At 48.7% G+C, this 26283-nt stretch overlaps 1 protein-coding gene across 5 annotated transcripts in view; it reads left to right on the top strand.

Moving 5' to 3' along the window:
- Positions 1–17851, top strand: part of UBR4 (ubiquitin protein ligase E3 component n-recognin 4) — a 128249-nt gene extending 110398 nt beyond the window's left edge. For all 5 annotated transcript variants that reach the window (XM_063105281.1, XM_063105279.1, XM_063105278.1 and 2 more), the window contains 9 exons: positions 3280–3498; positions 4387–4500; positions 5489–5631; positions 6039–6164; positions 7393–7587; positions 10311–10535; positions 13800–13890; positions 14784–14946; positions 17459–17851. In XM_063105281.1, coding sequence (XP_062961351.1) covers positions 3280–3498; positions 4387–4500; positions 5489–5631; positions 6039–6164; positions 7393–7587; positions 10311–10535; positions 13800–13890; positions 14784–14946; positions 17459–17523 — 1341 coding nt within the window. In that variant the 3' untranslated portion in view covers positions 17524–17851. The remainder of the gene's footprint in view (positions 1–3279; positions 3499–4386; positions 4501–5488; positions 5632–6038; positions 6165–7392; positions 7588–10310; positions 10536–13799; positions 13891–14783; positions 14947–17458) is intronic.
- Positions 17852–26283: the final 8432 nt, after the last annotated feature.

Below are 26283 nucleotides of genomic sequence, written 5' to 3'. Positions count from 1 at the left end.
CTGTATACTCTCTTCTCATCTACCACTGACTGAACAGCTATAACCGCCTTGATTTACCTTGATACGTGACTTGCCCTAATATGTAAGACTGCTAGAGTAGTAAGGGAATCTCAGGGGTCACTAGTTCATCTCATTGTGTGCAGAGAGGAGGGAGTTATCTTTATGGTTACTTTATTCAAGTCATTCTTAGGTGGGGCTTCATTATCTTCTTGGTCAGCTGTGCAGCAGTTGAACTGTGAGGGTATGGCTGACTAGTGTGTAAAACAGTTTGGATTTCTGGCCACACTCACTGGGACATTTGTAATACCACCACTGCCATTTTCTGCTCTGCCTCCAGTAGCTGAAAACTTTGTTTTAAGGGAGGCCCACCCATTCCACTGTGCAGCTCATTCCTGATCTCTCCCCACTGGGCTGAGGTGTCTGCTAACCCCTCAGAAGTCCTAACTGGCCCTAGAGAGGTGAGCGGGGTTGGATTTTTTTTTTTTTTTCTGATCAAAGTTTTAATTTTGAGGTAACTGTAGATTCACATGCTATTGTTAACAAATAATACACAGAAATGGTATGTAACCTTTACCGAGTCTTCCCCAGTGGTAACATCTTATAAAACTATAGCACATATCCTAACCAGAATATTGACATTGATACAGCCAAAATAAAGGACAATATCATCACCACAAGGATCCCTCTTGTTGCCCTTTTATATATCCTTGGAACATCTCTATTTTGTATATGAGTAAATCAAGGAACCGAGTTGTGATTTGGCCAAAGGTAACATGATGAGCTTGAACTCAAGTCAGCTAGTTTCCAGGCTTATTCCTAGTTACTAAATTGAATTATTTTCTTTAGAGTAAGGCTTTATCTAGTTAGATGCTACTCCAAATTATCACAGGACTATTCTTGGCCATACACTATACAGCAGACACAACAACAACTCAGCATTAACACTTCTGACCATTCAGTATTCTTTCAACATGTCTTTATTGAGCACCTATTGTGTGCCTGATCCTGTGCTAGGCTGAGACATTGATGAACAAGACAGTCACAGTCCGTGCCTGCCAGGAGCTTACTGTCTGGTGGAGTATATAGGCAAATGCACAATAATGACCAAATGATGAGATAGGTGCAGTGTGCAAGGGGTCAAAGGAAAGAGGATTTTTAAGAAGAGATCACTACACCTGCAAAGGCTCGGAGACAAAAGAGCTTAAAGCCTTCCAAGAATTGAAAGCAGTTGCATATGGGAGGTGAGGCATGGCTGGAGCTGCTGAAGGAGACAGAAGCGTGATTCCAGAGCTCGCTCTTCGATGACATGTGGGTCCAGAGATGCTCTCTTGAGTGCAGTGCCCTTGATCATATTATAAAGAATGAATTGGAGCGAGGTGAGATTGGAGATAGGAAGAACAATTTATAGGCTTTTATCACAACCTAGGTGAGAGAAACAGCAGCCTGAGCTAGTTAGTGAGTAGATTCAACAGAAATCTGGGAGGAGGAATAAATGGGATTTGGAGGTTGACTGTACACGAGGGGTGAAGAAGCTGGATGAATCAAGAACTCTGTTCAGTCTCTGGACTGGGTGATGAGGTGAAGGGCAGTGCCATTGAAGGAGATGGGGAACATAGAAGGTTTGAGTGTAGGGCAGAGGAGAGCTCATTAGATGATACTATGAACGTGTGGTCTGTCCTAACCAGAGTGTAAGCTTAATGAGAATAGGGTCTTTGTTTCTCTAGCACCTAAAATGCTGCGCACCCCCCCCCCAAAGTGTTGTTGAATTGGGGTACCTGTGGAAAAGTTCAGTTGGGGTTGAAGTATGGGCTCAGCATTTAGGAGCATGAGACGTGAGATAACATGTAATTTTGCTGAGGTGCAAATTTGAAGCATACCTGCTGTGAGAATAGATTTATGAGCTAGTGAGTGACCTGAGTTGAGTGCTGAGCTTTTGCATTGCAAGTTGGCTTTGTTTTCAATTTATTGTCAAATACGTAGTGATTGGTGTTGGTTCACTTGTGACAGAGGTGGTGGTGATTTTGGGGATGCAGTGATATTTCTCAGCGAGCTCACCTGGATGGCTTTTTCGGACTATACCTGCCTTCAGTGTTCTGACGTTCTCCCATTCCTGTTGATAGTGTGTTGCTATAGTGCAGGGACTGTCAACCTTTTCTTTTTTAAACATTTATTTTTTATTAGCATATTCATTATTACACATCATACTTATTCTTTATGCCCCTTATCCAATCTCTCCCTCCCCTTTCCCCCTCCCCCCTCTAATAACCATAGATTTGTTCTTTCTATCTGATAGATTAACTGTTCCTCTGTTCGCTTGTTTCCTAGATGATCTGTCCAGTACTGAGACAGTTGTGATCAAGTCCTCCCCTGTTATTGTAAAGCAGGTGCTTCTTCTATTACTCTGGAGTGTGCTTTGTGGAGAGAGAGGACCTCTTCCTTTTTTTTTTGTTCTTCGCTGGTACCTCTCCTCGTGTCAATGCAGTTGAGAGTCTGGTGTGCTATCTACATGGTGGCTGTGACTGCTGCTATAGAGACTAGCTGCTTTTGCGGCAGCCGTAGCAATTGCGGTGGCTATGGAGGGCTACCTGCGTGGAAATGGTGTTTCTGATGTGCTCTTTACCTGGTTGCGGCTGGGTTCGGCTTCCCCTGGCTTCATGCCTTGGGGACCTAGGGCGGTGACTGCCAAACTTTTCAAGCACAGGGGTTTCTTGTTGATATCTATCTTTAGAAAGTTTAAAAAAAAAAAAATCTCCATTCCTACTTGTAGTAGTTGTACCTTTAGTATCCCTAGATTGAGAACTGTGCTCCCAGTTTGGTGGACCCAGAAGGCTCCTAGATGAAGAACTTAGGGCAGTCCCTTATGAACATCCAGGGCCTGCTCTGTCTGGTGAGTTCACCACTCAAGCTTCGTCATGGCTGCTTCTGTCTTACCAAGGGTAAGGGTGTTTTCTCCTGGCCTCTTTCTACTTCCATCGTGCTGGATGCTTTACATATGTCACCTAATTTTTAATCGTTACTGCAATCCTGGCACTGTCCCCATTTTATAGATGAGAATACTGTAGCTAAAGAGCACAATAACTGGTCAAAGTCAGTGGCAGAGCCAAACCCTCTTCCATTTGTCTGTATCTTTCAGAGTGTAGAGTCAAAGGATCTGATTGCAGCTGAGCAAATGACATAAGATTATGCACATTTAGTTGATTTTCTAAACCTTTAAGGTCCTGGGAAGAAGGCTGGCCTACGTGATTGGAGGCATGCATCTCTCTGGTCTCTTATTGGCAGGTTCTGATCGGAACTGACTCAATCACAAACCTGCATAAACTGGAGCAGGTATCCAGTGATGAGGGCATTGGGACCTTGGCAGAGAACCTGTTGGAGGCACTGCGGGAACACCCGGATGTGAACAAGAAGATTGACGCAGCCCGCAGGGAGACACGGGCTGAGAAGAAGCGCATGGCAATGGCCATGAGGCAGAAGGCTCTGGGCACCCTGGGCATGACGGTAAAGTCACCTCCCAGGCCCACCTTGCTCACACTGTTGATGAGGATTTGGCCATGGGATAGCCATCTGTGCTTTGGGCTAGAGCTGGGGTTGAGGACAGTGAAGGTGAAGGATGGGCAGATGGAGAAGAAGGAACGAGGTGTGCTAGACACTCTCAGAGGTGAGACTATTATTGTTCTGCTATATAGCTGAGACTCAGGGGTTAAATGACTTAGCAAGTTCACAAAAACAGTAAAACTAGTGATAATAACCATTATTTATGGAGGATTTGCTATATGCCAGGCACTGTGCTTAAGCACCTTACATGTAGGATTTTATTTAAGCCCTCAAGTGCTTCTATGAGGATGACATTATTGTTCCCATTTTCCGGATGCAGTAACTGAGACTAAGAGGTAAAGTAAATAGGCCAAGGCACATAACTAATAAGCAGTTGACAGGATTTTGAGTCTGGGTCTGTTTGACACAAAGGGCTCTGTGTCACTGTCCCGCCCTGGAGGAAGCAGTTGTCTTACATGCGCCTTCCCCAAACCAGCAAACTTGAGTGTCAGCAGTTTTAAGACTCACATGGGAACAGTAAATAAATCATAATGCAACAGATGTTGGCAGCTGAGACTTGGTATTACTGGCACAAAGAAAGGGGACTTTTTTTGGTGGCAAGTGGCGACTTGCCAGGGTTCCAGCTGGATGGTTTCCTCTGCTTCAGTGATTCCTGTAAGAAGAGGAGAATAGCAGAAGAATCTGGGTTTTTACCCTCATTCGAAGAGGGCTTTCCTCTCGATGTCTTTTTAGAGTATGTGGGAGGTTAGCCCTGTTCTTGAGCATTCCTAAGCTGGGGTGGGAGGCAGTGTGGAAATCCCTTTCTCACATGCCACCTGGGTTCCTGTACAGACAAATGAAAAGGGCCAGGTCGTGACCAAGACGGCGCTCCTGAAGCAGATGGAAGAGCTGATCGAGGAGCCAGGCCTCACGTGCTGCATCTGCAGGGAGGGATACAAGTTCCAGGTACAGCTGCTTGGCCTGGGCTTTGGTGGAATAGCCTGGCCCTTGTTCCAGGTGACATCCTTCACCTGCAGGCCAGTTTGTTCTTAGACCAGGGTCAAGGTTTGCCTCTTGAGAGACTGACAAAAGGATCAGCTGTTCTCTTTCAAGGCAGAAAGACAAACTGATTTGAACATTAGCTATCATCGTCATCATCATCTTCATCACTGACAAATGGCACTCGTTGTATTCCTTCTCTGTTAGGCCTCATGCTCAGAACTTTATGTAAACTGGATAATTTTATCTTTAAGCCTGTAAAAAAGCACCAACTATGGGTAAGAAAACAAAGTCAGATGGCAAAGCCAGAATTTCAGCCTGGGCTTCTCTGACTCCGAATGGGGGCTTTAAAAAAACATACAATGCTGCTTTCATTCAGGATAACTGGAGAGAAGGTCAGAACCCTGACTTTCTAGGCTCATCCATACTAGATTATACTGGAAAGCAGCAGAACAGCAAGTGACCTGTTTGCTCCCCTGAAGGTCTCAGGGGTGGCCTCTTCCTCTCCAGTTTGAATTTGCTCCTCACACCCAGGCTATGGAAGAACAGTGCCCTGGGCCACCAGCTGTGTTAGTCCTGCTGTAATGCAGGCTCCTCAGAGCTGCCTGACAAGTTGGAAAAGCAAATTGACTCATCACGAAGGCCTTTTCTTGTTCCTCTTCACAAAGAAAGGAAAGGTGGCTTAGGTGTACATGTCTTTCTCCATCTGCATGGCACCCTCTTGTTGATTGCTCCTGCACTCCTCATTACTGTGCCCAGCCAAGTGTATAACCATTTGACTGAGGGACTGCCCATCACCTACTCCCTGAACACTTCCCCAGTTAAAGCAACCAGAATCCCAAAGCATTGCCTGGGAAGGTGGATACTCAGTTCCCTCTTTTTCTGCTTCACCTTCCAAAGCCTGACTTGGAGTTTCTCCTCACCTCTCAGCCTTTTTATGTTGTTGTCTTTGCAGCCCACAAAGGTCCTAGGCATTTATACCTTTACCAAGCGGGTAGCCTTGGAGGAGATGGAGAATAAGCCCCGGAAACAGCAGGGCTACAGCACTGTATCCCACTTCAACATTGTGCACTACGATTGCCACCTGGCTGCCGTCAGGTAGGCCCTGGCTCTTGTGGCATGGCTCCTTCCGTAGGCCTGCCCATACCTTCCCTCTCCTCATCTGCACTTCAGCTCTAGACTTATGTTACTCAGAGGAGTGGGCCTTGGGCAAGAGTGGAGGAGTGGGCCTCTGGATTTGGAGGAGGTGGGCCTGCCAGCCCTTAAAACATATAGGCCCACAAGCTATTCTTGCCGTATGGGGAAAATATGCTTTGGCCCAAGGCTGGTGATAGCAATCTTGCTTACCTGAATCAGTGAAGAGAATCAGAAATGCCTCATTCTCTCTGTAAGTTCAGGAGCATGGGCTAATTTCCTTCCACACCCTCCCCTCACCCCACTCATGCAGGTGCCTGGTTGCCAATTAACTCCAGCAGTCACTTGTCCCTACTCTCCTTCCCATCCAGGTTGGCTCGAGGCCGGGAAGAGTGGGAAAGTGCTGCCCTGCAGAATGCCAACACCAAATGCAATGGGCTCCTTCCAGTCTGGGGACCCCATGTCCCAGAATCAGCTTTTGCTACTTGCTTGGCCAGGTGAGTGTAGAGCATTTTCCAAGGTAGAAAGGAGGGGATTCCTAGGAGATGGGGAAAGATCAGCTATCAGCCCAGTGCCTGCTGACACCATTTCCTTTCACCTTCATTGGGAATCCATGTCTCTCTTTGCTTCTGACTGGGGAACTGTCCAGAGCAGACGGGGTGAGGGGGAGCTTACTAAAATGATAACCTGACGTGGCCCATCCACAGAGTGAGGGAAACCGGCACCCTCAGCTTCCGGGGTACTATGTAAAATTTCTGGTTACATGCTACCTTTCCTCCTTTGTTGATCTTATGGCATAAGACACAGGACCCCTGACTTGGTACTTGAGGCCAGAATTTCCCAGATTCATGTCTATGGTCTGTGGCTCTGAGGTTTGAATAACGAAATGGCTTAGTGGCAGGGGTGATATTGGGCTCCTTTAAAGGCCTCCTTGGTCCTAAAATCTAGTTTAGAATAGCTGTAAAGCTTCTCTGAGGTCCTCATGCCTTGCTGATGCCTTTTGGAGTTGTGCCCCATCCCAAGTCCTATGTTAAAGCTCAGGGGAGAAAAGGTACTTAACAATAAAATAGGCACCTGCTGGTAATAATGGGCAACATATTTAAATACTTACCATGCGTTGTTATTATACACATTCTATAGGTGAAGACATGAAGACACAGAGAGGTTGAGTAACTTACCCAGTTAATCAGGGACAGAGCCCAGATAGATAGGAATGTGTATTGACAGAGAAAAAAACTTGTATTTGGAGGCTGGAGAGATTTTTTTAAAAAAAGATCTCAATTAGCTTTATTGTGATTCTAGAATTGGGCAACATTTCATTCCATAAAATAGAGTAAGTGTTCCTGAAGAGATCATTCTTATGGGTAGGTCACCCTGTCAGTCAGAATGGATAAGTTCTACATTTCTTCTTCCAAAATGTATTTCCAGATGTGGCCATGATGTGTCCCATTACATTTTTCCATCAAAAAATGATCCCCCAAAAGTGGTGGATTCTCATCAAAACTTGGAGAGTGTCACATTTAGTCAGAGCAGAAATGAAAATGTCCTAAGTCTTGTCTTTTTCCTGGCCCCAGCCCTTGTTCTCACCTCTCCTTTCATCCTTCTGTCTACTCGTTAACCTTTGCAGCCGTTAGGCCGGGTGCTGGCGGAGGGGGATTCTGTCTTCCAAAGTGGGTTTTTACCAGGAAACTCACTCTCATTTCAGCATTTGTTATTTCTCCCTAGGCATAACACTTACCTCCAGGAATGTACAGGCCAGCGGGAGCCCACGTACCAGCTCAACATCCATGACATCAAACTGCTCTTCCTGCGCTTTGCCATGGAGCAGTCGTTCAGTGCGGACACTGGCGGGGGTGGCCGGGAGAGCAACATCCACCTGATCCCATACATCATCCACACTGTGCTTTACGTCCTGAACACGTCAGTATCCTGGGCCCCAGTGGGTGGCATCTTGGCTGACTCACCCTACATTCCTCTGCCCAGTAAGATCCCCTGGCTTTTCCATCTCCTCCCTGGTTAGTTCCAAGGCCAGTGTGTGATCTAAGGCAACTTTTACTGGGGTAGCGATGTTCAGCTGGCTTTTTGGGTCACACAGAATAAGGCAGCAAGGGTGATTTCCTTTCCCAAACTGTCTTATCTCCCACCATGGGCAGCCCAAGGCTGCATCGGTGGACTGACCTTCAGTTCACAGGGGAACAGGAAATGGGAGAAACCAGGCCATTGAAGCCTCTACTTCAGTGTAGCCGCTACTTCTTCTAGTTTCAGACCATTCGATTGAATGGGGGAGGCCATAGGTTGGAGCTGGATCTCAGTCATTGGTCAAGGGCAGATGAGTTGTTCCAGGTGAAGGTTCCCCACTAAGGGGATGCATAAGAACTAAGGACTTGTTTCATAAGTGGAGATCTGGATTTGTTATATCTGTTGTCTCTCCAGTAAGTAATGTTTCTGGCAAGCGTGAGGGGAAGGGAAATGTTGAAGATTTTCTGGGAAAGTCAACTGAGAAGGAAGGCGGCCAGAAAAAAAATAGATTTGTATTTTTATCCATATGCACATTATGGAACAGTTAGGTTGATACCTAGAAGTGTAATTTTAAAGAAGCACTTAGGCGGGTAGAGAATATTCTTCTTAGCTCGTGGATTTTATTTAAATGGTTTCATACTTGGTGGCTCCATCCCCTACCCAGAGTATGACAACTCTGTTGGGCAGACAGCTGGCAGCCTGTTGAAAGGCTGTGCACAGTCCCCCCGAGGCAGCTGTGGTGCAGATTAGGCAGCAGGACAATCTGTCTCTTGTCCTTTCTGGTCCTCTCTCAACAGTTATTTTCTCCTTCCCTCTCATTTCCTTGTGAGATAAAAGGTGACCTGGAGACCGCAGGCTTCCTTGTAAACACGCAGGGGCAGGTCTCCATCTGAGTGCATTGCGTCATCTGCTGAGCACCTCACACAGTCAGAAGCAGCCCCTGGCAGCATTGACGGCACACATGTCCCACTGTTCAGACTCTGCTTCGGGTCTGAGCAGTGCTGATTACCAGTGTTCTTGGGGCCCTTGACAGAGCCCTTGGTATCTGCAGAGACCTGTCTTTTGGCAGCTGTGAGGTAGAGTGGAGTGCTCCATTCTCCAGGGAGAAAAGCAGACCCAGTGAGGAAAAAAGTTTTGTGATTCACCCAGCTGGAGTACAGCTGGTGACTTCAGGAGTCACTGTGCTGCTCAAGTGCCAGACATTCATCATTCATGCTGAGGTCCTTTCCTTGGAGAGGGAGTTGGCTCACTCACACTTACCTTGGTCAGTCAAAGACTAAACAGTAAGCTTCATGCAGAGGCACTGTTTCTCAGCTGCGACTGCTTCCCTAGCTGGCTATTTGACATTGGTGTGAGCTTGATCACAGGGGGCTGGGTGCCTGTCATTGAACATTTGTGTGTGAAGGCAGGTATGTCACTCCATGGCCACCATGAGCCAGAGCCAAGCCTGAGCAGGTCGTGCAATGGCAAAAAGCCTCAGCTTCTCCACGGTTCTGGAAGGTCAAGTCAAGTGTATCCATCCATTCCATCCATTCCCGTTTTGCAGGCAGTGGAAGGAAGCCTGGTGTCTGTGCACTCTGCCCTCCTACTTCCCCACAGTCCAGCGACTGTGGCATTGCCTTGTACAGACCTGGTAACTTGGATTCTAATGGCTTCTAGTGTTGTGTGTTTTGTTTTGTTTGTTTTCCCTCCAAGGAATTAGGATAGGGTCTCAAGCATTCACGGCATGAGAGCAGAATATAGCCAGAAATATATCACCAGGAAGGACTTGGATGATCTCTTAGGGCTGATTTAGTGACCACTTGTCAAAGCTTTGCTGTTGGCAGGAAGAGGAAGTTAATGACGGACAGGCTCTGGAGCCAGACTGTGGGTTCACAGTTCAGTTCTTTCCCCAGAAATACTCCTCTGTAGTTTCCTTTTCTGTAACATTGGGATAATGGAACCTTTCTCATTGGGTTCTTGTGAGGATTGAATGAGATAATCCATGTGAAGCACTTAGAACAGTGCCTGGCATTAAAGTTTGTTGTGATCATTGCTGTTTAGGCAAGAGTGAGAACAAGCAGCAGCACTCCACCTGGAGGTAGCTATGTTCTAATGCAGGAGAGGACACAGAACATAAGAAAACAAATCAAAATCGGGAGCCTAGCAAAGGAATGAGATGCACATTTAGTGCAAACCATTTAAATATAAGACTTTGTGGAGTATGGGAGAATTCAGGCTATGGACTCAAGTGTGGGAAATCTAGATTCACGTTTTGGCTCCATCACCTATTAGCTTGGTGACTTTGGGCATGTCACTTCACTTCTCCAGGCTTCCAGAGTCATTAGAATTCCATGTTGGAGTGTTTTGAAAGTGCCTGACACCAGAGTGCGTTTGGAATTGTGTCAGAGCTGAGGTGGGGGTGTGAAAGGGAGGCAGGGTAGGTGCCACCAAGAAGGGCCTGGAAGGGGAAGAAGGGCTTGGATTGCCAGAGAGGAGGTGGGAGTGGGGGGGTGTTCAGTAACACACATTTTCAACAGAGTTCACGAGAAGGCAACAAACAGCAGATTCCACATACATACCACCCCCCACCCTGCTGCTGTGTCCTGCTTCACCTTGCTTTTGTCATGCCCCTTTTCTTCCAGAACCCGAGCAACCTCCCGAGAAGAGAAGAACCTCCAAGGCTTTCTGGAGCAGCCCAAGGAGAAGTGGGTGGAGAGTGCCTTTGAAGTGGACGGGCCCCATTATTTCACAGTCCTGGCCCTCCATGTTCTGCCCCCTGAGCAGTGGAGAGCCACACGTGTAGAAATCTTAAGGAGGCTGCTGGTGACCTCGCAGGCCCGGGCAGTGGCTCCAGGGGGAGCCACCAGGTCAGTACCTGCTTCAGGAAGCGGTTGCCTGGGTTATGTATTCCTGGTGTGTTTAAAAGTTGCTTAGCAGTACATAGGTGCTAAGTGAAGGCATGGTCATTTGACGTAGCAGTTGATACTGACCCTTCTCAGTCTTTCACACCAAGAGTCTGGGCCGATGGTCACTCTAGTGTTATGGTCAGCCACTAGAAAGCTGGAGCCAGGCTTACCTGCTGTAGAAAATTGAAGAAGGAAAGGCAGCCAGGCACAGGGTGATAGAACTAACGAGAAGATTAGGGCTGGCAAGGGGCTAAGACAGATAACAAGGTTCTCCAAATCTAGCAGGTTTTGGCACAAACTTGTAAGTTCCAGCATGGCTGCAGTTGAGAATTTTCTTTTCTAGTAATTAAGAGCTTGTCATTCTCCCTCCTTGGTTATATTCCTATCCTATCTGTCCCATGTTCCATGAGCCTGTCTTCTTTTGGATCCACTTGCTTCATATGGACACTCCCCAAAGAAAGAACAGCATTTCAGGAAGGAAATAGTCTTTGTTTTTATGAACTTGTGCTGCGAGTTGGGCCAGATGGGAGTGTCTTGAGAGAAACAACTGCAAACAAAAACTTATCAACAACAACCAGCTCTTTGAGATACCACCTCAATTGCTGTGTACGGAATGGACTCCATGTGCACCACTCAGGCCTGTGGTGGCCCTGAAAAGTCTGCCTGCCTCGGGGAGTACAGAGTAGGGTATGGGTTTGGCAGCTTGCTTCTGCCGTTAAGTGAAATGTGCCTCTGCTTCATTATTAGAAAATCTGTCCCTATGATTCTGCCTTAGCGTGGTAGCCACGGGGTCATTTCCACATTTGCAGACCAACAAGGGAGAGCAGAGGGGGAACTTTTAGGCCTATGATAATGACAAACCAAGTGGAAACAGCATGTGCCTGAGTTGGCACACCTGGTATCTTTCCCTCCATCAGCTCGGGTTTATCAGGTGTTGCTAGTCTGTAGGCACCTCACGTGCTCAGAGAGATCACGCTAAAGCTGTACTGTTGAATCTGGCCAATATCAGCTTGCATGTGTAGAGTGGGAGGGGGCTAGTCTTATTCGATTCCTACATAACTCCTGCCCCCTTTCCAAACATATCACTTTCCAGTGTTTCCCAAGAGCCTGAAGCGTTAGTAGTTAACTAGCTGCTAGAAATCAAGAGTTAGATCTTGAGAATACTAAATTGTCGATAAGTAAGACTCAGCCTGCGTCCATAGCAAGTAGAGTGGCCTTTTATTGGGCACATGCTCTCCATGGCAAGTGTGAAATCTAAATCCACAGGAGCTGTTTTGCTTTCAGTTAGGAGACTAGAATTCATTACTGTCCCAGGCAGTTAAGGAAAAGCTGATTTAGTCACAGCTTAATTAGGAAATCTAGTGTGAGCTACATTCATGAGTTGCCATTTTCTGTGTAGCAGTTTAGTCACCTTCGCTAATTAGCTTTAAATAATTAAGTTGGGCCGGGTCACTCAAGATTCCTGCTTACCAAAGCAGAGCAGTCATAGAGAAGGACTAAACTTGGTCATGGTCTAGAGCTAAGAGGCGCTCACAAAACAGATTGGAAGAGGTGCTGAGGGTTTGCACTGTGTTGGGACACCCTTGGAGGAGAGACCATTGCTGGAAGGGTATTTAGAGGGTGTCATCCTGGTGTCACTGGCAGCAGGCTTTGCCCAACATAAGTCCTGTATGTTATGGCATGGGCAGCAGTAGCAGATTTATAAAAAGGCATCTCTAGAGAAGCTGACCTCTTCTGCATGTTTTACATTAAAAAAAAAAAAGGTTCCTCTGCCAGGAACTTAGGCTTCCCTTATTTAAGCCTGGGACTTAGGCTTCCCTCAGAGCCTTATCTGTTATCTTATCTGCCAGGGTGCAGAATTGCGGAGAAGTGGATTGTTGTCTTCATCCATGGGCCTGCCGTATAGTTCCTTAGGCTGCAGCACCCACATGTGTGGTAGGCAGGGGAAAAAGTGGGTGCTTTGGAAGATATTGGGGCCAAGGGAGGGCACAGGAAGCATATTTTAGTAAGCAGGAAATTGTCTCATTTCATTATTATTTTACTTTACTTTCGTGAGTTAATTAAACATTTACTAAATGTAGGTGTTGATGGCCTGTCCCATGCTCGGCAGTACCTTCACTTGAGGCCCATATAGTTTTAGCTTCTATAATAAATAACATCTATGCTTGTTTTATTTTTACAATTCTTACATATACACATGCATTTTCATACTAAACATTTTAATATGGGTCTGTTTCGTCGTGGGATGTGTTCCAGTGTGTTGCCACGGTATAGAATACTCCATGACAAGGGTTCATCCAGCCTTAGTTACTTATTACAGATGTGATGGCTGTTTGCAAACAAAACCTCTTATAGAACTTGGGTGGTAGGAACTGAGTCCTGGCACCGATATTTCACTCCCTGTGCCCAGGAGAGTCTGGTCTTTCTGTGTTTCATAGTGGCTTTACCTGGTGTAATCCTTCCTCAAACCAGGAGTGTCTACTGAGAAGGCAGTGGATGTTGTCAGACACAGCCCCCCATATTCTGAGGGACAGATGGATCTTTAATCCTGAACTGAGTCACTAGCTTCAGTGGAGATGATACTTATTAGAAACAAGGGGGTGTGGTGAAAAGCTCTGGGATTATCCCAGGATTTAGGAGGTGTCGAGGTGGTTGCATGCTTTATCCTAGACATTGCTATTGCTCAATGCCAATTTTCCACCACTGTGCTGTTTTTTAACATAGCGTGTGTTTGACAAATTACTATTTGGCTGGTTTAGGTCCACTGACTATAAAATTTCTCCTGGTGGGAATGTAAAGACTGAAGTAGAACCTTGTTTCTTGTGTCATTTGTTAGGTACCATCAGAGTCTAAGAGCTTGTGTAGGGGCTAAACACAAGCGAAATACAGTAATCCTCTGCATTTCTTTAAGTCAGTGGCCTTTGATTGCCAGGTTGCAACTTATATCTCCCCCCGTTTTTCCATTTTACTCTCATTTAGAAGATGAGTACTAAGAGATTCAGGTGAATTTTCATGGAACGGTTTTGTAATGAATAAATTTTGGGGTCTTAGGGCTTCAGAATTTCTTGCCCACAGCTGCTTTTTTCCAGAAATACAGGAAAGTAGCCGGAAATGTGATGCATAGATTACTATGACTCTTCCACTGTTCCCAAAATGTTTTGCTCTGTCCTGTTTTGTTCTAAGTAACCTCCTAGGAACTTCATGGGATTTGATTTTCTTTTCCAGGCTGACGGATAAGGCAGTGAAGGACTATTCTGCTTATCGTTCTTCCCTTCTCTTTTGGGCCCTTGTTGATCTCATTTACAACATGTTTAAGGTAAGGAAGCTGTTGGAGGCCCAGCTTGTTTCTGCAAGGGTGTAAAATGTCTGTGCTCTTGGCTCTGACCCTGTGTCAACATCTAGATGGCTGCTTCTCCATTTTGCTCCTGAGAAACAAACAGCCCCTACTGTGGGAAGGGATTTACACTGTCAACCTATACCCTTACATCTGTGATGGACATTTGTGGCCAAGATCTCTCCTGTCACCTGCTCTCAAGCCTGCTCCAGGGCCGGCCCGTGGCTCACTCGGGAGAGTGCGGTGCTGATAACACCAAGGCCCCGGGTTCGGATCCCATATACGGATGGCCAGTTCGCTCACTGGCTGAGTGTGGTGCTGACTACACCAAGTCAAGGGTTAAGATCCCCTTACCGGTCATCTTTTAAAAAAAAAAAAAAAAAAAAAAAAAAGCCTGCTCCAAAGGCCACTTCTCTAGGAATATCTTCCCTCTGGAGTGACCCTCTGTTGCCCTGGCCCCCTCCATTTGGATAAACTCTGTCACCCTGTACGAGTCTGACTTACTGCAGCCCAGCTTGTCATAGAACACTCCTCTCTGCCTTGAGAGAATCAGAGTGTTTTGGGGTGGTTCCTTTTATTATCTGAATGAAACAGCTCAATCAAAGCATGTTGACAATTCCCTTTGCTTTGGAAAATGCAGATGTGAAATGTGTAGGTAGTCACTTGTTGGAGGTTGTAGGTTCAAGTGACACAGTGAATAATAAGGGGGCTCTATGAGGAATAAAATTAATTTTTGTTATTCCTGGAGGCAAAACATCCTTCGGGGACAGCTTTGATGTGTATGGGATTGAAACAGCCTGACTGACTTGAGGCAGAGGACGAGGCAGCATTAAGTAATCTTCCTCCCTGTCCCTGTCTTCTGTTGTTTCTTGTAGAAGGTGCCTACCAGTAACACAGAGGGAGGCTGGTCTTGCTCTCTAGCTGAATACATCCGCCACAATGACATGCCCATCTACGAAGCTGCTGACAAAGCTCTGAAAACCTTCCTGGAGGAGTTCATGCCAGTGGAGACCTTCTCAGAGTTCCTCGATGTGGCTGGTCAGTATCAAGGTTTTACCTTTTAAAGGTTCTCTGTAGCAAAACCTTTATAGTCTGCCTTTGTGGGGCTGACCATGGCTTTATCTTCACACATCAGAAGAAACACATGTGGGAATTGCCCTGCCAGATACCACCAGAAGCCCTGGGAAAGATATGTCAATGCTAAGCAGCTGGTAACGCGGCCATCAGGTCTGCAGGTACTGAGCACTCATGGCATCCCAGGCACTGTGCTGCTCATCGCACGTGAGCTCAGTTCTCGAGGCAGCCCTGTATGAAGTAGGAACTGTGATTATCCGTGTTTCACAGATGGGGTAACTAAGGCTTTCAAGATTAAGTAAGTGACCAAGGGGACATAGCCAAAGAGTGGTAGAGTCGCTTTTTGATTCTGGCTTTTTATGACAGTTCAGAGAATTAATGTGAGAATGGGAGCACACCTGTCTTTTTCCTGCGTTTTGGGGACTGAGATCTCTTAAGTCACAGCTGCCCCCAGGGAGATGTGGAAGATTTCTACTTTGATTCTTAAGTAGATGGTGAATATCAAGACAGAGCAAAGCGCATTTGTGCGTGTGGAAATAGGGTAACACTTTGAACTGCTGTCCTGTGAGACGTCACACAGTTCCTCCTCACACAGCTAGTGAAATTGAAGTTCATTATTTTCCCCCATGTACAAATCTTTGTATAGCAAATTTGTCATCCTAATTGCAAACATGTTAAAATTTGGATTTCAAAACTAGGCATCAGGTGACAGCAGGGGGAGATGCCTTGGGCCCATGCCTGGGAAAATCCCCCTAGAAAATTCAGTGCCCTCTCAGGTTGTGGGCGCTGCTGAATTACAGCCCCTGTCAAAGCCATCCTTACAAAGGGACAAAGCCAAAGCAGAGGTAACTGAACCTGCTGGGTTCTTTTTTGTTAGCTTGTTTCCCTCTTACTTTTTTCTGATGTTCATTATGGGAATTTTGTAAAGTGTAAAGACAAGAAAAAATTCCTTCCAGATTCCACTGTCAAGAGAATCCTTCCATTAACTTTTTCTCTATCTTTTTATCCTCTGGGAACGAGACCTGCTAAAGGTCTGGAGGGATGCTAAGTGTGAATTCCTCTTTCGTCCCAGCTCAGTGCCAACTGAGTGACTTTTCCAAAAAGCCCCTGGGGCTGCTGCTTTGGCCGTTCTTTGCACTGGCCTCTGTGGAATCTCTATACTGGGATGGGCCTTTGTTGACCTGGGGCCTCACTCTGTTGTCTGGGTGGTCACACACTAGCACTGCTTACCTCCGTGTCTCTTTTAACTTCCCCAACTCTTTGCTGCTCCCACCTGCATCTTTTCAGCCCATTTAACCACCGTCGGACCTTAGCACATGCCTTGCTTTTTACAGAAGGTTAGCCCTGACTCAGAGCAGGTAGCCTGTCTTATTTGTCTGTGTCCTCAGTGTTGAGCCCTGTGCCTGTCACACGAGACTGAAAGTCAGAGCTAGTGAGAGGAAGAGGAGGTGGGCAGGGGAAGGAAGCGTTTACTTCAGTTCAGGCTTTGTTTCAGCCCTGAGTTGGGGGCAGCACCACTGGCCTGCAGTAGGGGAGAGCCAGAGCCCCTGTCAAGCAGGGGGCCTCTAGGGCCTTCCATTCCTAGGTCAGATTATTACAGCATGACTTTATGACTCCTTTTAAGCTGTTAGAAAATTTCAAAACATCAGACACACCCTATTCAAATGCAAGAACAAAAACACCTTCCAAAGCCAACAAGAAACGGTTTGTGCTACTCATCCTTCCATTAACGCAGGTGCTTGGGAGACGACTTCAGTTTGGACGTTGTCAGGCCTTCACCGTTAGCAGCTCCATGTCTGTTTAACATGAGGCTTCAGTGTCTCCTGTGCCCTGCTTGGTGAGGGAGGGGCGGGTCACCAGGGAGTTGATGGGGATTGAGGACCTCTGTGTAGTGCGCACTTTCACGTGAAGGGCCTCATTTAATCCCCCCTGTGAAGAGCGAGGGCTTCTCACTGTCCATTTGATAGGTGAGGAAACAGCTCCTGAGCTTTTGCAGGTTGCCCAGGAATCCAGGACTAATGGTTGGGTGGAAGCTCAGAAGAACCTGGGGTCCTGCTACCCTACTCGGCTCCTCCCAGCCCTCAAGGGCAGTGTTGTTGACCTTTCTTTGGTCCCAGATCCCCGAGAAGATGCTGAAGGCTGTTGGCACTCTTCCTTCAGAACACCGCCTTGCATTTTGCACCACCATTCAGTGCTCCTTGGAGCCAGGTTTAGAACCTCTGCTCTGGGAGCTCAGGGGTTAGCTTCTGCCACTTTACTCCAACAGCAGCATCTGCTTCCGGAATAGGGCTCTCTTCCAGAACAAGGGTGTTTGCTCAGTGACTATCTCCCCAGTCACTGCTGAGCTCTGAGCAGCCGTGTTGGAGCTTGTTGGGGTACAGTATGTTCTCCGCGTGGATGCGGTAGTCATGACTCAGTGGGGCTGGGGGCTGTGCACACTCAGTCCTAATCATCCTGTGTCTGCTATGTTTGCCAGGTCTCTTATCAGAAATCACTGATCCAGAGAGCTTCCTGAAGGACCTGCTGAATTCAATCCCCTGACCATCCACATGGAAAGTGCTGCCGAAGACTGAAGCTGGCTGGCCTTCCATCCCTCTGTTCTTCCCTCCTGTGCATTGATTTTCCCCCACGGGATGCTGCATCATTACCCTCCCTGCTCCTCTCCCTCAGTTTTTCTTGGAGTGGCTTGGGGTTTTTAGGCTTCCTGTTTTATCTTGTGTGTGTGGTGCACTAGCTATGAAGTTGTCTGTAACCCAAGCCATCGAAGGACCTGTACATACCTAGGAGCCATGAGTTGTCCTGGCCAACTGAATACGTGAGTGTGCACATCTTGAGAAATAAACAGTGACTTAATACACATTGAAAAGAAGGTGTTGACTGCTGCTGAAACCCAACCGTAGTGACACTGGCCACAGGGTTTCCCTTAATGCACAGCCCTTTCTGGTGTCAGCACAGGAAGACTGATGGATCAGAATTGCTTTCTCTAGGCCTCTTGTCAGCACTAAACGGAGCCTGTCTATTCCTGGCCAGCAAGTTGAGGCACTGCATTTGAGGGCTATGATTTTTCCCAAAACAAAGCCCATGGCCTCACTCTTAATTTTTTGGCATTAAGAGCTGGAACCCAAAGACGTGTAGCCCAGTGATTGTCTAGTCTTCAACTGAGGGAAGGCTCAGTGGAGCAGGTCCTAGTCTTTTTTGACAACAAAGGCCTTGGGAGTATTTGACATTCTCATGCTACCTATGAATTAGGAATCCTTTGGTGACTTCTCTTCAGGGTTGTCATGCTAAGAGAGGGCCTGGGACAGACTTAGGATCAGAATAATGATAGTAGCTGCCATTTACTGAGCACCTTTTCTGCCAGGCTCTCAACACATTCTTATTTCTTTTCTTTTTTTTCTTTTTTTTTTTTTTTTTTTTTGGTCCTTTTCTGTGACCGCGCTCAGCCAGTGAGCAAACCGGCCATCCCTATATAGGATCCGAACCCGCGGTGGGAGCGCTGCTGCACTCCCAGCGCCGCAGTCTCCCGAGTGAGCCACGGGGTCAGCCCCAACACATTCTTATTTCTAATCTGAAAACCCTGTAAGAAAGGAACTATGAACTTACACCGCTTGCCCAAGGTCACCCAGCCAGGAGCTCCAGAGGGATTTGTGCTTCTGAAGCTGTGTTCTGAACTCCTGTGTCTGCTGCTTCAGGGGCCTCTGAGACCTGCTCCCCCACATTGGTGGGCACTGGCCATCTCTAGTGAGGCACCAAGACTCTCCCCAGACTTTAGGAAAAGGCTGACCCAGATGTGGTCTCATGGGGTGGAAGAGCTTGCTAATGCCTGTCTTCTTTTGTTCCTTATGGGCTGCTTTGCCAACTGCTCTGCATGACATCACTCTCCCCTGTCCGGGTGTCCAGTTTGTGTGGCTTGCTCCTCAGGCCAGACTGTCTGAGACTGGGTGTACCTCTGGGCCCCTTTAGAAGACTTCCACAGCCGGGATTCATGTCCCTACTCCACACTCCTGACCGGGCATCCACAGGCAGGCATGAGTGTCATTCTTGGACTTAACCAGAGAGACAAAGGCCTTTGTTTCAAGGGCCCAGCTGGAGGCCCTGGCAGAGCAAAATGTGCACGCTGCACGTGCATGAGTGCACTTCATGTTTGTGAATCTGGCACTGTTGAAGCATGGTCAGGCTCTCACGCCTTTGTTCAGCTCCACTGCCTGTGTGCTTCCGCAGTCCCCTCACCTATAAAATGGAACTACTGGTATCTGCAGGGTAGGAAAGTGACAAGATTTCCATGAGATAATCTGCCTGCTGTGTAGTAAGTAAATAGTAGCTTCTCTTATTATTAATGAATTGTTTTAGTCTATTTAGATTTCGCCTTTTCTTTAACAAGGCTCCATGTCTCAGGTGAGGTCCAGGTGTGTAAGGAGGATGAAGACCTTGACCGTGGCACACTTACATCTTACCCTGGGAAAACCACAAGTTCATTTCTTCTGCATATCTGTTGTCTCCCACTTTCTCCGAGACACCACTTTAGGTGTATGGTAGTATGTGGAATTGCTATTATACAACCTCCTGGAGTGGAGTCAATGGGAGCAGCTTCATCTGGGACAGCAAAGCAAGAAGGGCAGGGGATGCCAGGGTAAACAGCAAAACGGGGCTGCTCACGAGGCGCCAGGCTTGCTGTTTCACGCGGCTCCTTGTAGGTTGAGCCGTGTTCATTGTTACACCTCAGGGCATGCAGTGTTGACAAGGCACCAAGGCCTGCTTCTCTGCAGTTTGCAGAGCTGGAGTCACCAAAGCACATTATGAGGTATTCACTTATTTTTGTCTGCCCTTTGTTTTTTAAAATTTCATGCAAAGGCCTTGGAGAATTTTGGCTCCAGCCCAAACACATCTTGATTTCACCGATACAGCCTTTCATGGTGTCTTCACAGTGACTCTGCCACAGTCCCAGACAAGCTGCTGACACGGCAGCCATGCAGGTTTCAGGGTGGTGCCTTCAGTGGTGTTTGAGCAGGAGTGGAAACTGGTCTAAGATAGAAGTGCACCTCCCTAAGCCCGTGTCTCATGACAGGAGCATGAGAAGGACACCAAGCAAAAGCCACTTAGCCCCTCTCCTGGCCTGAACCATTATCTGAGTAAATAGCTTCTTGGGTCCCTGTCTTTCTCAACAGGCAGCCCCCGTTGGGGAATTAAGTAGATTCCAGACTGGTTACGCCTAATGATAGCCACAATTTTAAGTCCCTGAAGTCCGTGTTGAGCAATAAAGCTGGAGGAGAGATGTCAACACCTTCCCTCTACAGCTGCTAAAGCCTCCTGTTTTTCCTCCTTTGGTCTTGCATCTGTCCTGGTGCACAGCTTTCCAAGTTCAGTAGTCTGTCAGAGAATGGGAGGCTGGCCGTCCCCCTTTTTCACTTGGCCCTCTCTGCTCCTCCCCTCACCACGTATGTGTATGAGACACCAGGTGCCGTGCCAGGCTCTTTGCCTTTCATTCTCGCATCAACCCTACAAGTTAGGTGGTGGTGTTTCCACCTTACAGATGAGGGACAGACCCCTGAGGAGAGATCTTGCCTGCTGGGAGTCGGGAGCAGACAGGTCTGTGGGACTCCAAAGGCTGCTCTGCATCCCTCAGCTTCCATTTGTTCATTCCAGCTTCTAGTAAGTGTTTTTAAACGTGCTTTTGTACATAGTAAAAAAAATAAAATTTTTTTTTTTAAAGATGACCGGTAAGGGGATCTTAACCCTTGACTTGGTGTTGTCAGCACCATGCTCTCCCAAGTGAGCTAACCAGCCATCCCTATATAGGGATCTGAACCCATGGCCTTGGTGTTATCAGCACCACACTCTCCCAAGTGAGCCACGGGCTGGCCCGGTCAGTTGCTTTTGCTCTAACCTACCTGTGGCCAGATTCTCATGCCCATTTGGCCATTTAGCAACCCTCAGCTGGGCACCTAGTCTGTGCTTGGCTCTTGGGCACAGTTACTGCTACTTTGGCCAGGTGGGCTTGTTAGGTGCGTGGGAACCAGCCAGAAAAGAGAGATTTACTCTGCTTCCAGACGTCTTGATGGGAAGGCCACTTCCCATCACCTTTGCACCCTAGTCCCAGCTACAGTATGCCCAACCCCTTGCCCCTCTGCAGTTCATTCTCCAAGCACCCAGAGTGGTCATTTAAAAATGCAATTCAGAGCACCCACCTGATCCCTCCCTGCCCGCTTGTTGAAATCCTTTCCATCGGTCTTACTGCAGCTGTAACTAGCTTGCTTGTTCCTGTGCTTATTTAGTATTTGTCTCCCGAAGCTCCATACTGCTATTGACTACCTTTTATTCACTGTTGTATCTACCTAGAACAGTGCTTGGTCCATAATGGATACTCAGTAAATATTTGACTGAATGATGGATCTATACCAGGATCTACTCGGGTAATAGGATCAGCTATTGTTCCCACAGCCCCGTGCAAAATTCTTGGACAATAATTAGTTTATCAAAACTTGATTCTGGTCTCAGGCTGGAACAGTGGGCCCATAAATTCCTCTCCATTCTCTCCCCTTTGCTGTTCCTGTAGCAATACTGGGCTGAGGTCCCAGAACATGCTGGAGGCAGAGCCGGGCTCAGACCCAGGTTGAAGTACCCAAGTGTTAGTTCTCGCCAGGGCTGCTGCACCGTGCGTACCCTTCTGTCACAGATCACCCCAAGGGCATGGCCATTCTTTTGCCTGGAGCTAGCTCTGGTCTCCCATGCCACAGCAAGTCTTCTCAAGCTGGGGTTTTTCCCAGCAGCACCAAAGAGATGGCAGACAGGGACAAGGTAGGTCCCCAGGCTGAGCTCCCTGGAGCAGGCTGCCGATGGTTACCCATGGGCAAGGCCAGGACTGCATCCTCTGTCTTCTCTTGGTCAACATGACCCTCTTTCTGCCCCAGGACTGGTTGGTTGTGGCTCAGATGCAGATGAGAGAGCACATCAGTCATCAGACAGGAAAGGGGATGAGGATCAGTCTTTACTTAGTGCCCATTAGAAGCTGGTATTTCACCTACAGCACCTCATTCAACCCTTGCCACCATCCCATGTGGCAGGTGACACACCCTTTTCCAGATAAGTAAACTGAGGTGCAGAGGCTAATCTGTCTAGGCTCACACAGCAGAGAAGGGTGGAGCCAAGATTCTACTGGGTTCGAGGTCTACTTGGTTCTCGAACCCCTCAGAGAGAATGTTGCTGGCCTGGTGAGAACTGGTTGCGCTTAATGCTGGAGTGAGAGGACCAGAAGGGGGATAAAAGGTGAAAGATGACCTTGGAGTGTCACCCACTTGGCTCCCTCCTATCCTGACAGCCTTGAGGGTTAGTGATAGTGCACGTCCCAAGACTGAGACAGCTGCATAGTGTAAGCTCTGGATTTGTGGGACTGCTCCCCATCGGGTGGTGGGGGCAGAGTGGTACAGCGGTCAGAGTGAGGCTCTGGAGGGGTTGAAGCTCTGCTCTGGGACTTGGGCAAATTTCCTTCTCTGTCTTTGTGTGTGAGGATTCAATGAAGGTATGCAGGAGGTCCTAGAACCTGGCACAGCCCAGGCACAGCTGGACTTAGCTGTGATGGTCAGTGGTTATCACAGCAAAGTGTGAAGAATTGCAGGATGTCAGATGAAGAGCCCTTGGGAATCACATCACCCATCTCGTCTTTGCGTGTCAGGACAGATGTCCACCCCGACACACATACACACGTGTGCATGTCCACACACCTTCCACAGTCACACGAGTTCAGTTGCTTTGGTGATGTCTGTTTGCTTTTATTTCTGTCTCTGCTGCGCTGTTTCCTGCCCCAGGAGAGCTACTCCCTTTCCTACCCGTTCTTGTCTGTTGCCCAATCTCGGAGCCTGGCCCGGTCTCTGTGTTTGCCAATTCGCCCCCTTTGGCTTCCTTGACAAGCCTGGAGAAGCTGAGCAAGGCACGTGCAAAGCCGTCTGGTGCTGCTGCTCGGCCGTGTCTGACCCCGCCCTTCAGAGTATCAGGGCCTCAGCCTTGGGCACGAGGCCCCAGTGCAATCTGCCCTGGGAGGCTGCCTCCAGCCTCAGCAACCCCAGTGTTGCCCCCGGCCATGGTGGCCAGAGTTGGCACCTTCCCCTTTGCCCCAACTTCAGAGCTTCAAGGTGAACTCTGACCCCTTCACTCTAGGGCTGGGGACACGGGGCACAGAGAGGAGAAAGGGACTTGCCCAAGGCCCCCAACTTGCAGTCTCTTGCTCTTTCCCGCTCCCCAGGCCAACAGGCTCCTGGGCACATAGGGCTCAGGTGGCAGTCCAGGCTATCACCCAGCAGCGTGTGGCTGACTTCCAGTGGAAGAATCTGGAGAGAGGTGCCAGGCTTGGCTTGGCAGTGGGGAGTGAGCTGGTGCTCTCTTTTAGGAGAGAAAATGCCAGATGGCGTAGAGAGCATCCCACCAGCTCACCTGCTCCATCATGCCGGGCTCTCAGACCCAGTGCCAATCTCCAGCATCTGAGGGAGGGTGGGTGCTGCCCCCTCTGACAGCCTCCTGGGACATTGCCAGAGGTTGGCTGGGCCTCTTGGGAGCAGGGACATGGGTTCCTGGGACATGTGGGGCAAGGTAGCTGTCGGGGCAGTAGCTGCGCAACTGCCACAGAGGCAGCAAGGCCTGGGGCTGGGTGGGAGCCACAGGGTCTGTGCTTCGTGGGTCTGAGTCCAGGGGGTGGGGACAGGAGCAGAAGTAGCCCCTGGTGATGACTTTACAGGGGAGATCAGCGAGAGCTCAAAACTCTTGCCCAGTGGGGGAAGTGCTGACTCAGGCGTTAGGCGTTCTTTGCGTGGAGTGAATCTGATGGGATCTTGGGCTTGTTGCTGTTTGAACTCTGTCCCTCAGGTCTCTCTGCCACCTTTGCCCGATGACCTTGTCACCCCTTCCACCCCTGCTGTTGCCCAGCCTGGTCGGTCTCCACAGGGACCCCTGCTGGACCTCCTGTCAGGCTATTAATGGCTTTAGAAATTTGGGGACCCCACAATACTCATGTTTACTGAGTACCTCCTCTGGCCAGAGCACTGTGCCTGGCGTGATCTCTAATCCTCGGTTACTGATGATCTTCCTGTTTTACAGATGAGGAACCTGAGGCTCAGAGAAGCAGACTCACTTGCCCAAGGCTGCACCACATGTAAGCAGGATGCAGTCCCTGTCTGTTCATCCGATCTGAGCCCTGCTCGTTCACCTGGTCCTGCTCCCCATCCAGTCTGGCACAGATTCCATTAGATCATCCCAGGAGGACACAGCTTTGGGAGCCAGGGCTTGGCCTGGTGCCCAGCAGGCAGGCAGGGCAGCCACAGCCAAAGGTTGACTGGCTGCACGCTGGGAACCATGCTTAGGGCTGGGGCAGATGAGATGCAAGGCCCTGGGAACCAGCTACCAGCTGGGATGACAGGCCAGTACGTGGGCCCCAGTCGGCCCTAATGCCAGGGCAAACAGGGCAATTAGGAGGTGGCTTTTGTTTGGTGGGGCCTCAGTGCTGGGCTTGGAGCTGTAAGCTGCTGGTGGCCCTGGCCCCAGTCACATGGCCGCTCTCAGTCTCGGCCCCTTCATGTGGCAGGAATCTGCTTGTTCATGGGGACGGGGTCACTGCCCTGCAGAGTGTGACTGCAGACATCCAGACAATGCCACTCTGTTTCCTCTCCCGGCTCCGGAAGTAGTAGCTGGGGGTGCTGATTCTTTTCACGGCACAGCTTGACTGGGGCCACCTCCCTCCCTCCTGCTCCCAGCAGCCAAAATGGCTCCAGCCACCTCAAAACTGAACTCATGGGGTGTCCCAGGCCACAGCTAATGGGCCCGCTCCCCTTTACATCTCCCTCCCTGCGGTTTTTGCCCTGGTGCCCCTGTCCTCGGCGCGCCTGCGTATGCAAGGCTGTATTCAGTCACTGCCCTCACGCTCGTGTCTCTCGGAGGCAGGCATTATCAGTTCCATTGAAAAAAAAAGGGGGGGAGGCTCAAGGATGGAGGTACCTCACCCAAAGTAGGGGCTCATATGAGGCTGCCAGGTGAAATTCAGGGTGCTGAGTTAAATGTGAATTTCAGATGGACAAATAAATGTTTTAGTATAAGTCTGTCCCAAATATAGCATGGGACAATTTTTCAGTATAATATAAATATGTCTCATGCAATATTTGGGGGCAGACTTATACTAAAAAAATGACTTGTCATTTCTCTGAAGGTCAAATTTAACTGGGTATCCTGTGTTGTTATTAGCTAAATCTGGCAACCTAGTTCAAGTGTTTGTTGAACACGTGGATTTAAGCAAACTCAGGCCCTGACCTGGAAGAAGCCCCACCTCCACTTGAGTGGGAGAGACGAGTCCTAGACTCTGGTCCCCCTTGTGGGTGCCAAGGGAGCAGCAGGTGGCAAGCCTGGAAGCTGTGTGAACCTGGCATTTTTGGGGAACTTCCAGGTTGACAGGTCTGGAGTGCTGGGGACAAGGCCATGAGAGGTCTGGTGAAGAGGCTTATCTGTGTGCCATGAGGGGCCCCGAAGGGGTGTGAGCCGGGGAGGCAGGTTCCAGAAACCTCAGCTTGGCCTTTCTACAACAGAGCTTTCCCTTCACAGAACTGTGCTGAGACTTCGAGGGCCCTCCCCATCTCTTCTCTCCAGCACCCCCACCCTGCATTGCTCAGCTCTGTGTGAGGCCCCGGAGGCCAGTGCTGGGTTGTAGAGTGGCTAGGGGCAGAGTCTGAGGTCAGATTTGGGTTCAGGGCTGGCCGTGTATTCTTGGACCAAGCCCTTCACCTCTCTGGGCCTCAGTTTCTTGTGTGAAATGAACATGCCTCATTGGGTTAACCAAGGGAGCACCTGCCTGCACAGTGCCTGGCACACAGTGAGAATCATTAGGGTTAGAATGACCCACCTCTGAGGAGTCTTCACAGACGTGACTTGGGTTCCATCTAAGAAAAACGTGGCCGACAGCAGGCCTCCTACAGGGATGAGAGCTGTTTGGACATAGTGAGTGTCCCACCACTGGAGGCATCCAGGCAGGGGCCAGTCCACTAGCCGTGTGTCAGACATGCCACATGGGGGACAATGATGTTGAAGGCCAACTCCAGTGCTAAGGGCTGGGTAGCAAGTGGAAAGTTCAGGGGCTTTGGTGTCAGACAGTCCTGGGCTCTAATTCTGCCGAGGGAGCTTGGACAAGCTGCCTCACCCCTGCGACCCTCAGTTTTGCCTCTCATAAAAGGCGGTCAGCATCCCTGCCTCACAGGATAAATGTGACCATGCGGGCGAAGTGCCCAGCTCTGAGTAGGTGCCAAAGAGTTGTGGGTTCTAGAAGCGTCTCCC

This window comes from Cynocephalus volans, chromosome 8 (genome assembly GCF_027409185.1).
Source record: "Cynocephalus volans isolate mCynVol1 chromosome 8, mCynVol1.pri, whole genome shotgun sequence".
NCBI classification, from domain to species: domain Eukaryota; kingdom Metazoa; phylum Chordata; class Mammalia; order Dermoptera; family Cynocephalidae; genus Cynocephalus; species Cynocephalus volans.
The sequence above is the reverse complement of the archived record's forward strand: the minus strand, read 5'-3'. Positions and strand labels throughout refer to the sequence as shown.